General features: G+C 37.0%; 2 protein-coding genes across 3 annotated transcripts in view; one reads left to right on the top strand and one right to left on the bottom strand.

Annotated features, from left to right (window-relative positions):
* mgat5 (alpha-1,6-mannosylglycoprotein 6-beta-N-acetylglucosaminyltransferase) overlaps positions 1 to 4,974 on the top strand; it is a 137,070-nt gene extending 132,096 nt beyond the window's left edge. For both annotated transcript variants that reach the window (XM_059328196.1, XM_059328195.1), the window contains exon 17: positions 747 to 4,974. In XM_059328196.1, the coding sequence (XP_059184179.1) occupies positions 747 to 945 (199 nt within the window). In that variant the 3' untranslated portion in view covers positions 946 to 4,974. The remainder of the gene's footprint in view (positions 1 to 746) is intronic.
* A 4,454-nt stretch (positions 4,975 to 9,428) lies between these two features.
* LOC131962927 (transmembrane protein 163a) overlaps positions 9,429 to 12,186 on the bottom strand; it is a 31,057-nt gene continuing 28,299 nt past the window's right edge. Inside the window, exons 8-9 of the mRNA XM_059328034.1 lie at positions 11,898 to 12,039; positions 9,429 to 9,523 (exon numbers count right to left, since the gene is read on the bottom strand). Coding sequence (XP_059184017.1) covers positions 9,463 to 9,523; positions 11,898 to 12,039 — 203 coding nt within the window. The 3' untranslated portion in view covers positions 9,429 to 9,462. The remainder of the gene's footprint in view (positions 9,524 to 11,897; positions 12,040 to 12,186) is intronic.

Below are 12,186 nucleotides of genomic sequence, written 5' to 3'. Positions count from 1 at the left end.
TGTCCTTTAGATAGACTAAGATTCAGATGAAAAAAGGGCCAAATATTTCAAAATGTGGCCCAAAATATGTGCTTATTTTTATTTAACAAACACAATTATGTATGTCCCTGCAATCAGACACAAGTTATTCTAAAAGTGTCCATTAGGGGGCAGCACACCACAGGTTTGAATTCATACAGTCAATTATTAGACCACCCTTGTTTTCTTCATTGCATTTGTTCATTTTAATGCCTGGTACAACTAAAGGTGCATCTGTTTCGATAAATATAATAATAACAACTAAAATAGCTGACAAGAGTTTAATTTAAGAGCTGATATCTAGACATTTAACATGGTTTTATTAATCATGATTTTGGTTATTATCAAGAAAACCATGGTAGATATCATATTAAATTAAACTCTTATCAGCTATTTTTGTTGTTATCATTATTTTTGTCCAAACAAATGTACCTTTAGTTGCACCAGGCATTACAAGAACTAGAACAAGAAATTAAAAAAGACAATGGTCTAATAATTTTTTCCATGACTGTATGTGCATTAAATTGTTTTTTACTTAAGTGCAGTGTGGTGTACTTACCACCAGAGGGCGCCGTTTGTTGACTGTAATAAATGGGTCAAGGCTCCTTCAGTCTCTTCTTTTCTCTCTGACTGAAACATAAATAAGTAAACAGACATTAAAGGTAGAATATGCAGGATTTCAGCATCTCCATCTGTAGTTACTGACTGTCTCCGTCCCCGTGTCCCAGGTTCGGCGTGGACTGTCAGACGGTGGAGTCGAGCGCCGACACGCTGGTCCCGGCCTACAGCGAGACTCGCCGCCACTGCATCTTCCAGTCCGACCTGCTGCTGTTCAGCTGCGCCGGCGCCCACCAGTCGCTGCGGCGCATCTGCCCCTGCCGCGACTACATGAAGGGCCAGGTGGCGCTCTGCAAGGACTGCCTATAGCAGCAGCAGCACGGGCTGGCGGGACGGGGTGACGGGGACGGGGGCGGAGCCAAGGCCGAGGCGGGGGGCGGCGTGATCACAGGATGAAGCAGCGAGAGGAGCGTGGGAGACTTTTTTCTTTTGGAGACGGGACTGGTCATCATATTTATTGTTTTCCAAGCTGCTGGAGGTGAAGCGGCGAGCATCCGTCACCCCCCCCAGGCGGCGGCGGTGGCGTTGGCGGTGGCGACGAGCCCCGGAAGCGTGCAACATTACTTGAATGAACAAAGGGAGTCGTCTTTGGACTTTAAAGCTCCTTGGTGGACTGAAAATATCAGAGACGCACCAAGGAGACTCAGAACGCCCCCCCTCTCCATGCACCGCCCTCAAGCTGAAACTGTTTATCTTTAGGTAGTTTGCACTGGACTGAGGCCACACACACACACACACACACACACACACAGACACACACACACACACACATACACACACATATATACACACACACACACACACACACACACACAGGGCCTGACAGACGGCGGCTAAACAAGAACCCAGTTTTACACTGTAACTCTCTTCTGGTGATGAGAGCTTCTAGACTTCTAGATTTTTATTCTGGATCCTGACACACAAACGCATCCAGACTTTAAACCCTCATGAGGAGGGGCAAGAAAAAGTATGTGAACCCTTTGAAATTACCTATATTTTCTGCATTAATTCGTCATAAAACGTGATCTGATCTGCATCTAAGTCCCAAGTTTAGACAAACACAACGTGAGATAAATCCAAACATGTCTCATATTAATGAGTGAGTCCCTTTCATTTATTACTAATTTATTTGTGGCAATGTAATTTAAAAATCAAATTAAAGGACCAAAATAATAGATACATATTTTTATCTGGCCACATAAGATTAGACAAAGAAATTATTAAAATTATTTTAATAGCTTAAACATTTTTTTTCTTGTACTTGTTGATTACTTGTTGTTGCTGTATTATTTTCTTTACAAGAGCATCCAAAGAGGGAAATGAATAAAAAATAAGACCTATAAGGAGTTGATTTAACTTATTCATACTAGTGTGTAATTAATTAATGCAAATATAATAGTGATAATCTTAATATCGTGATTATTTCTCTATCAAGAAAATCTGTAATCGTGACATCCTGAGTCATGATTCAATAAAAACATAAAATATTATAATTCTTTGTGTGGTATTAGGTTAAGCATGTTGTGTTTGTTCAAACTTGGGACTTAGATGCAGATCAGATCACATTTTATGATAAAATAATGCAGAAAACTAGGTGATTTCAAAGGGTTCACATACTTTTTCTTGCCACTGTAAACAAAAAAAACAACAAAAAACAGTCATGCATTCACTTTTAAATCGCACCTTTTTAACTGAAAAAGGCCAGTAGAGAAGCAGCGTGACTCTGTCGCTGCACGGAGTCGTAGGTCGTCGTGGCGTCGTGTCGTAGATGGTAGAGCGTCGTCGGTAACCATGGCAACACCTGCTGAGACTCCACAGCCTGCAGAGGAACAACATACATGTCCGTAAACACAAACTGTTAAATAAATAATAATTTTTTAAAGCAACGAAAACATGCCAACAAAGCGTTCCTCCGACCTCGCATCTCCTCCTTTTTTTTTTTTCCTTTCCACAGTCGTCAGGATCTGTTTGATTTGCCTGCAGGTTTGCGAAGAAAAAAATTAAGATTTAAAAAGTCAAATTCGTAGTTTCATGTGGTGAATGGGAAAAAAATGCACTACAGTAATTATCTGCAGAGGTTTAATGAGATATTAGTAACACTGTATATTGTTCATATGGGTTTTAAAAGTTTTCTTTATTTATTTTGTATACAGATTTATCTTTAACTCTGTGTTTTGCTGGAAATCTCTGTTTTTTTATTTATAGGAGGGGTGTCTTTTCTTTTTTTTTCGTTTCCTTTTATAGATTTTTATTTATGGAGAGTAATTTAAACAAAAATAATTCAAAAAAATAAGCTTGCTTGTCTTCAAGTGTATGAAACAGAGAGAGGGAGTTTGTCTGCTTCTGTCCGGCTAAAAATTATATTTAAATTCATCATAGATTAGTTATTTTTCATGCATTAGAGCATTTTATTCCTTAAAACGGTAGAAACTTAAACTTGCATGAGGCTGAAATATCAAATCGTTAAGAGACGGACAGCAGCAGACAAACGTTTTATTGTGAAAAGCCAGCAGCAGCCTCATACACTTTGTGCTTTTATTTCTCTTTTTTTGCACATTTTTTATGTTAAATTCAGACTGAACTCACCTGTACTCTCACTGTGTCAGCTCAGACTGCTCTTCTTCTGTTTTCTCTGTTTTTTACTTTTGTAAACAGGTCAGTGATCTGCCGCCAAGTTAGTGTTTGCAACAACATGATGTGCCTTTTTTCTGTGTTTCTGATTATCAGCGGGCAGCTCACACACTCGTGACTCAGCCTCCACTCCCAAATTTAACTTTCCTCAATCAATTCTAGTGAAATAATCATCATTTTAATCTAATTATCATTTAATACAATTAAAATCAGTTAATGTAATCAGTCCAGACCTTGTGATTTGTTTGGAAGAGAAAGGATAACACCAGCGTTCAGCTCACAGAGGCACATTTGCATGTTTGATTGTAATCAGATTACTGTCCTGCAGTTGTAATTTGATTCCAGAAATAGAAAAGCATCATTTGGTCTTTTTTTACCAGGTAATTAGGAAAAGTTTTGACGAGAATCCACGAAAAACCTGCTGAGTGGAGACTTTTTACTCCACTACATTTATTTGACAGCTTTAGTTACTTTTCAGGTCAAGATTTAACAAAAAAAACATGATTAAAGTAAGTTAAAGCTTGTAAGTAGTTCAAATTAGCCCTACCCAGGCAAAAATAAAATGCAACTTGCATAAATGCGTCAATACTAATAATAAAATAATATATTTAGAGTATATAAAACAGTCTGAGTGGCTCCATTCTGCAGGACGAGTACTTTTACTTTTAGTACTTTAAGTACATTTTGATGCTTTTGTGCTCAGCTCACAGAGGCACATTTGCATGTTTTATTGTAATCAGATTACTCTCCTCCAGCTGTAATTGCATTCCAGAAACATGCACATGGAAAAGCAAAGTAAATTAGGAATAGTTTTGACTAGAAACCAAGAAAACCTGCTGAGTAAAGACTTTACTTAGAGGCAAATATTGGTCTTTTTACTCCACTACATTCAGAAACACGATACATTTAATGTTATTTTGTAAATTATACCTCATAAGTAGTTAAATTAGTTGTACCAGGACAACAATAAAATGCAGCTTGCATAAATGCATCAATAAAATAATATATTTATAGTATATAAAACAATGGGAGAGGATGCATTCTGCAGGTAAAGTACTTTACTTTTGGTACCTTTAAGTACATTTTGATGCTTTTTTGTGTTCAGTAAGTTTTGGCTGCAGGATTTCTTTTCTTGTAGTGGAGTAAATCTGCAGTATTTTTACTTCAGTAAAAGATCTGAATACTTTAAAAAAAAAAATGCTGATTTAAGCCTCAGAAGCAACAGCGGTGTTATCCTTTCATTCACAGTATGAATTAAATTATATTCTGCAGTTTTAGTTATTGCCAACAATCTCATGTTTGGACCAAAATCACCAGTATTTCAGTTAGAGAAATATAGAATATGACCACGTTATCCTGTATGATGCTGAAACTTTCAATAACAGGTGGTTTATTTGCAGTAAAAAAAGCCTTATTTTCTTATTTTCCGGCCTTTTCTCAGCATGCTGTCGATCAGATTATCAGATTTGTTGTCACCATATCTGTCTTTGTTAACCTCAGCATCGAATGTCTCCATTGTGTTATGAACTTCCACTCAAACAAACAAACAAACAAACATGTATCAATCTCTGTTTTCCAATCAGTGTGTGAATCGATGATCCGAGGGCGAATAACGCAACGACAACATGTTTCTGTTTGGTTTTTTTCTTTTCACAGTCCTTGACGAGTAAGAGGGATATAACTTTATTTTTAAATAAACCTTTTTTCTGTGACAAAAGGCTCAGACTCTGGTTTAATATTTGTTTTACATCACAGCAATACAGATCGAGTATTTACAACAGTACAGGCGGCCCCACAGTGTGTGTGTGTGTGTGTGTACAGCAAGTCATAACAATACTGAGCTGATAGAGACAAATATAACTCTATAAGCTAATAAAACAAACACTTTTGTATTGAAATCAGAGTGTCACAGTACAGAGTGTACATTCACATGATCACAGACCTCCAACAGCTCAAACTCTCCTCGTCTGATCATTACATTCATGGTGCACAGTCACCGAACACGCAGCACAAAGATTTAAGGCTTCGGAGTTACGGACGAGTGATGGATGGGGTGATTTTTACATATTTAGTCAATAAAAAGCTTTCTTCTCAATGCACGGGAGCAGTTTAGCTGCAGGAAACTCTTGTTTTGTGCTTTTATGCAATGCACTTTCAGAATAAAAGCATTACAAAGAAACTACTGGAGCCAAGCTGAGGATTTTAAGGTGAGACACGACAGGTAAAAAAGTCATTTCATCTATTTTTCTCCCATAATATGTTAACATGTCAGAATAGTGGAAAGAAAACATCCAAAGCAAACATTTAGATGTATATTTAACTGTACTGTAACAGCATTTCTGATTTATGAAATGATAAAAGGTGATTTCCTTCTGCAAAAAACTTTGAACTTCAACTCAATGCATGGGATCAGTTTAGCTGCAGAAAACTCTCCGTTTTGTGCTTTTATGTAATGCAATTTCAGAATAAAAGCATTAAAAAGGATTGGAGCCAAGCTGAGGGTTTTAAGATGAGACACTACAGGCAAAAACGTCACTTTTTTAAATTAAATTATTTCACTAAAACATCCACAAGGAATGTTTTCTGTCAATATAGTGGAAAGAAAACATCACTAAAACTGATCGTTCTATTGCAGCACAATCCTGCACAATATTATGTTTTACATGTTCTTTATGAATTACAATCAATATTTTTAGTAATTTCCCTTAAGAATGTATAAAATGTTTAAAGGCTGTTTACTCAAAGGCTGTTTTTTGTCATAAATCTCAACTTCAGCTCCACTTACTGACACCAAAAATGTATTTTTATGGTTGCTGACAGTATTTTCTGATTTATTAAATGATAAAAGATTTCCTTCTGCAGAAAACTTTGAATCTAATATATCAACAACATAAAATATTAACTTTGAAATTTGCTTTATGCAATTTTCAGATTTATGTCCTGCAAATATATGCAAAATAGCTCAATACGACTCAAGGCTATTTTAACATGTCAATTTAGAACTAATATTTCTGTGTATATGTGACTATATTTAGTAGATTTCTCCTCAATACACCAAAACAATCCTGCACAATTTTATGTGTATATTCAAGATTAGGTCTTCAAATAGTCATAATAATTAAGAATCTTTAAAGGCCGTTTTTTCTCATAAATCTCAACTTCAGGCACCAAACTGACCAGTTTTATTCTAACTAGATTCAGTCATTCGTTCGCTGATTTATACAACATTTTGTTCATAAAAACATGAATAAAATAGTTTTTTATGAAAGTGTTTTCCAGAGATATCCTTCTGTAAAAAACTAAAATAATAACTATTAATTACTAATAACTAATAATTTGCTTTATGCAATGTTCAGATTTATGTCCTGGAAATATATGCAAATTAGCTCATTCACACTTCATTCTGTATATCTAAAAATGACATTTCAGAAAACTTGTAATGCAAAAAAATATTGTCTTAATGTAAATAATAAACTGGGGAAGTTTCATGGTGATATAAGTTTAAAAAGTGACCCTATTCACCTGTAGAGTCTCACATTAAATGTATTTTAAGAGTTGCAGCTGATTGTAAACGTGCACGCTGTGACGAAGCAGCAGCTCTCAGATCTTTACACTTCTAACTATCAACACAGTTCAATTACCAGAAAAAATCCCTTTTTAAATCCCAAAAGCAGCTCCAGATAACAGAGGAAACATATTGACTCTTTTAAACAGTAATAAGGTGAATATTGACCTGTTTTGTTGTCTGAAAACCACCAGGCATCACGGACAGAAGCAGAAAAAAAGCTAAAAAAAATCTCCTATTAATAACAAACTATCTGAGGAAACAAAAAGCTGCAGAGTGGAATCCTTCACAGTGAATTATACTGAAATATTCAGTTTGACAGATGTTTAGTATCCAATAAAAAGATATTTAGTTCCTGCAAACTGTCAGCTCATTATAGATTCATTCTGCTCCATCAGGCATCAAAACTAAAAGAAACAGACAATCATCGAGACGTGCAGATGTGGAGATATTAATAAGACTCTACAGACTCTAAATATTTTGCAAAAAAAGGTTAACTATGTCCCAATAACGCCAGGATGTCCTGCTACTTCTGGCCACATTTTGCAGCATGCAAGCCAGCAATCTTCTGCACAGCGTGGTGCAAAACAGGGTCAAAGTCTGTCCAAATTATTATTATGATGCATGCAACAGTAAAAGATAAAAGAACATGAAGGTAGTTTGGATTGCAACGATAATATTTCCCACGTTCTGTCATGATAACGTGCAGAAATGTGTCCAGAAATCCACAAATAAACTAAACTTAATTTCAATATAAAATACGCAAGGAACAGTCTCAAACCAGTAAATCACAACCTCTGATAAGAGGCTTCTATTATTAATTGAATTAAGGGTATAAAATGTGACATTTCTGTATCAAAATGTCCAAAAACAACTAAATCTATGGTAGAAATCTGTCATTTTTAGTGTAAAAAGCAAGAAATCTGAATCTTTTTCACTTATTTCATCAGAATAAAATGAGCCAGAGTCTGCCCTCTGTTACTGTTTTGATTGAGAAATCAAACAACAACAACTACTACAAACTGTGTTCAAGCTCGACTAAAATAAAGAAAAGGAAGAGGAAAGAGTGATGAAAACAAAGTGTAGCAGTGAAACATACGTGCTGCAGAGACACATGGAGAACCAGCTGATCCACATCAGCTAACGACTCCTCTCCTGCTTTAATTTGGACTCTGTGCATCTTGAGGCATATTAAGTCAGTTAAATTTGATCTAATATTGATAATTGACGACTGTTTTTTTCTTTTTATTGCCTTTGAGTCCAGTTTAAAGTTCATATTGTGCATTTGATGCCTGGCGAAGGCTGACAGTGTGCAGGAATTATAGTTTTTATCTAAAAAAAAGAAAACCTTTCTTTGACTTCAAGGTGAGACACTACAGGCAAAAACTGTTGTTTTTTTTCATGCACTGGCAATTTTTTTTTTAGCTATTTTTCACCCAAAACATGTCCATCTAGAACAACAATTTAGATGTATTTGACTATATTTAGTAGATTTCTCCTAAATTGACTAAAAGTGATCATTCTCTTGCAGCACAATCCTGCAGAATATTATGTGTTTTATATGAATTACATTCAACATTTTGTTTTCAAATAGTCATTTCCATTAAGAATGTATAAAAACCTTTAAAGGCCGTTTTCTCAAAAATATTTTTTTCTCATAAATCTCAACTTCAGCTCCACTTACAGACATCAAACTGACCAGTTTTATTCTAACTAGATTAAATCATTCATACCGGATTTATGCAACATTTGGTTTGTGAAAACAGGAGCAAATTAGATTTTTTGGGCCTGGAAATATATGCAAATTAGCTCATATTTAATGAGTTCACACCTCATTTGCATATCTAAACATAAAACTTCAGAGATCTTGCAATGCAAAAACATCTTGTCTTAATGTAAATAAGAAACTGTGAAAGTTTCCTGGTGAAATCTATCAGTTTTTCACCTGTAGTGTCTCCACTTCGTACCTCTTCTGGTCAGTAAAACTTGGAACACATTGAAGTTAAATATTAGAACAATAAAAAGATGAAAGCTGCAGTAAGAGGAGCTGGTTCCTGCAGGACTGTGTGTGTCTGATCCAGATCAAACTGTAAACAGCAGCTCAGTGTGTGTGTGTGTGTGTGTGTGTGTGTGTGTTGATATATCCCCTGTGGTCATAAAAAACATAAAACACCATTAATCCTGCGCTGCTACATCAGCTACATCCATCAGCTGCAGCGACACGCCGCTATGTTTTAGAGCAGAGCTGAGCGAAGGCCTCTAGGAACCACCGAGGGGAACATAAAGCGTGTGTTCTGACGGGGCGATGAGCTGAAACCTTCTCAGGACTTACGGCTCCTCGTCCCCGTTAGTTTAACTCCCTTTCACAGTTTAAACATGGAGGCAAGACAGAAGAGACGGCGCCACTCACTGTTAGACACACATAGAGATATTATATGTACATCACACTGGAAAACACTTAAAAAGGCGCCCGGATCCTCAAGTTCAAGCTTTGAATCGGACTCTGGAGCGTCCGGGACTGATTGTCTGTGTGGAGGCTGCAGGGACCGTCCCCCCACGTCCCCCTTCGTCCCGTCGGTCACCTCCCTCCCTCCCTCCTCTTCTCCCTCCGTCTGTTCCTCTGCGCTCCGTCACTCAAAACGCTCGTAGTTCCTGGTCTGTCGAACCCGGGGGACCATGTCCAGCAGCAGCCTGCAGGACAACAACAACAACGCAAAACGTGGCAAACTTATTCAAAATTAACAACAACATGCTGCCTGACTGTATGCAGAAAATGTTCAATCTAACGGTGTGTTCAGACCGGACACGTAGCGAATATTTCACGCGACAAGATTACATACAAAGTCAATGCAAACACGCGAATAGAGGTGAATTTTTGCCGGCGGCGCGAATCGCGGGTTTCGCGCGACGCGAATGCCGCGATTGATGCGAATGTCGCGGCGCGAATGAAACAACGCAAATTCGCGTGAGTTCAATAAATTCAACTTTGGCGAAATATTCGCGTGACGCTGTGTCGGGACAGCCTATCAGCGTTGAGATTCTGGACGACAGTGACGTCATGCATCCCGGGAACCCGCCTATTCCGGAAAAATGGAGGAGAAACTTATTGTTGCGGTCTGTGGGCTTCCCAAGCTTTTTGACACATCATCACCCTCCTACCGCAACCGGAACCATAAAGATCTTGCCCGGAGGAGGGTGAGTGAGGTCACCGGTCTGCCTGGTAAATTGTGACAATGTGATTTCAGCTATCTGTGGTAGCTACTTCTCTACAAAGTTAGCATTAGCATTAGCAGCCTTCGCCGGCCGGCATATTTATCTGTTTGTTTCTTGAGTTATTTACTCGCGCGAGTGACGCGAGTAAATTCAACTACTCGCGCGAGTTGATCGCGTGAGTAACGTGACGCGAAAATTCGCTACGCGTCCGGTCTGAACACACCGTAAGACAAAGCCTTTATAATGTCAGAGGGGTGAGTATATTTATAAAGTTAAAAACCAGAAACAACACCAAATTACGATGCAGGGCAGAAAAATTTCGTCTTGTTTGCACAGAATGTTATTTCGACAAATTCCCGACAAGATATCCAGACGCACAATTTCTACATTTTTCCAGCTAATTTTGACATTTTTTCTTGTGATTTTTTACTTTTTTTCCGGCAATTCTATTTTTTTTTCTGAAGGCAGATTAACTGCTTTTCTTACAGTAAAACTTTAGATTTCATGTAACATTATTTTAAAAAAGAAATCATTAAAAAAAAAAGAAAAAAGAACAAAAAAAACTTTGCAGCGTTATTTCCAATATATTGACATCTTCCTGACACGATATCCTGACGCACAATTTCTACATTTTTACTTATGATTTTGACTTTTTTTCTGGTAATTTTGACTTTTTTCTGATATTTTTACATTAAAAATGTGGCGGACTTTAATAAAGTTGAGATTGTGGGGTGTTGCTGCAGAAAAACTTTTCATCTTGTTGCACAGAGTGGGAAAAAAGCCGAACTATGCTATCTCGACAAATTCCCGACAACTTTTTTCGTGTAATTTAGACATTTTTTCTTGTGATATGGGTTTTTGGGTAATCATGACTTTTTCAGGTGATTTTGACTTTTTTCTAAACAATTTGGAATATTTTTAATGATTTCTTTTTTTTATATAATTTTACATCAAATCTTAAATTTTACTGTAAGAAAAACAGTTAATCTGTCTTCAGAAAAAAAAATTGGATTACTCGTAAAGTCAAAATCACAAGAAAAAAAGTCAAAATTACCAGAAAAAAAGGAAAAATTACAAGAAAAGAAATCAAAATTATCGGAAAAAATGTAGAAATTGTGGATCAGGATATCATTTTGGGAAATTGTCGAAATAACAAAGTTCGTCCAGCGTCCAAAGAAAAGATACACAACTATTAAAGCTCTGCAACGTGTGTGATGCTCCCAAAACATGTTGACTGATTTAATTTCACTGAAACACACACAAGCAGCAGCCTCAAACCAGTAAAGAAAGGAAGCCGACCAAACCAGACTAAATCTCAACCTTTAATAAGAAGCTTTTTAATAATAAATCATGTCTATTTGCTATATAAATAATGCTAAAGTACCAAAACGCTCAATACAGGCAATACACACAGACAGTGAGAGAAAAATAATCGTTTGTGGAAGGGTTAGGCTTCCTTTTATCATTATTTTCTTCTTGTTCTTTATAGATTTTTGTAAAAATGTTAATGCACTTTAAGGCAGAGGCAAAGCTCGACAGTTAAAGCCGAGGCTTTAAGCTCTTAAATGGTTTTTATTCCACGTCTCTGTCTGCTGCAGAGGCTGAGGAAATCAATAATTTAGGAAATATTATGAGCAGTTTTTCAGGTTTTGTGATTTTTTTCTTTTTTTAAAAAAAAATGGTAATATTGACATTTTCTCTTGTGATTTTGACAGTTTTTCTGGTTTTTGACATTTTCTCTTGTGATTTTAACTTTTTTTCAGGTAATTTTGAAATTTTTTCTGATCATTTTGAGGTTGTTTTGAAACGTTTTTTTGAGGCGGACTGAGGTCTCAATGTGTGAACCACTTACTTGACTCCGTAGGCGAGGATGATGAGGCCTATGAGGACGCCTATTGTCCCGTCCAGGTACCACACCTGGGGCTCGTGCTTGAACACCTCGGCGCTGATGAGGATGGAGAAGCCCATGACTCCGCCCACCAGGGAGTTAAATCCTGGAAACACAAGAAGAAAGTCAGCTGAGGAGGGTTTTCTGTCGGCTCGCTGTGAAAGAATCCTCATTTTAGAGCTGTGAAGAGTCCAGAGGACGTTACAGATTCCTAACATGCCTCGAACACATCACACCTCCGCCTGCTGCAGGA

This window comes from Centropristis striata, chromosome 24 (genome assembly GCF_030273125.1).
Source record: "Centropristis striata isolate RG_2023a ecotype Rhode Island chromosome 24, C.striata_1.0, whole genome shotgun sequence".
Lineage (NCBI taxonomy): Eukaryota > Metazoa > Chordata > Actinopteri > Perciformes > Serranidae > Centropristis > Centropristis striata.
Note: the sequence above shows the minus strand (reverse complement) of the source record. Positions and strands in the feature narration are given on the sequence as shown.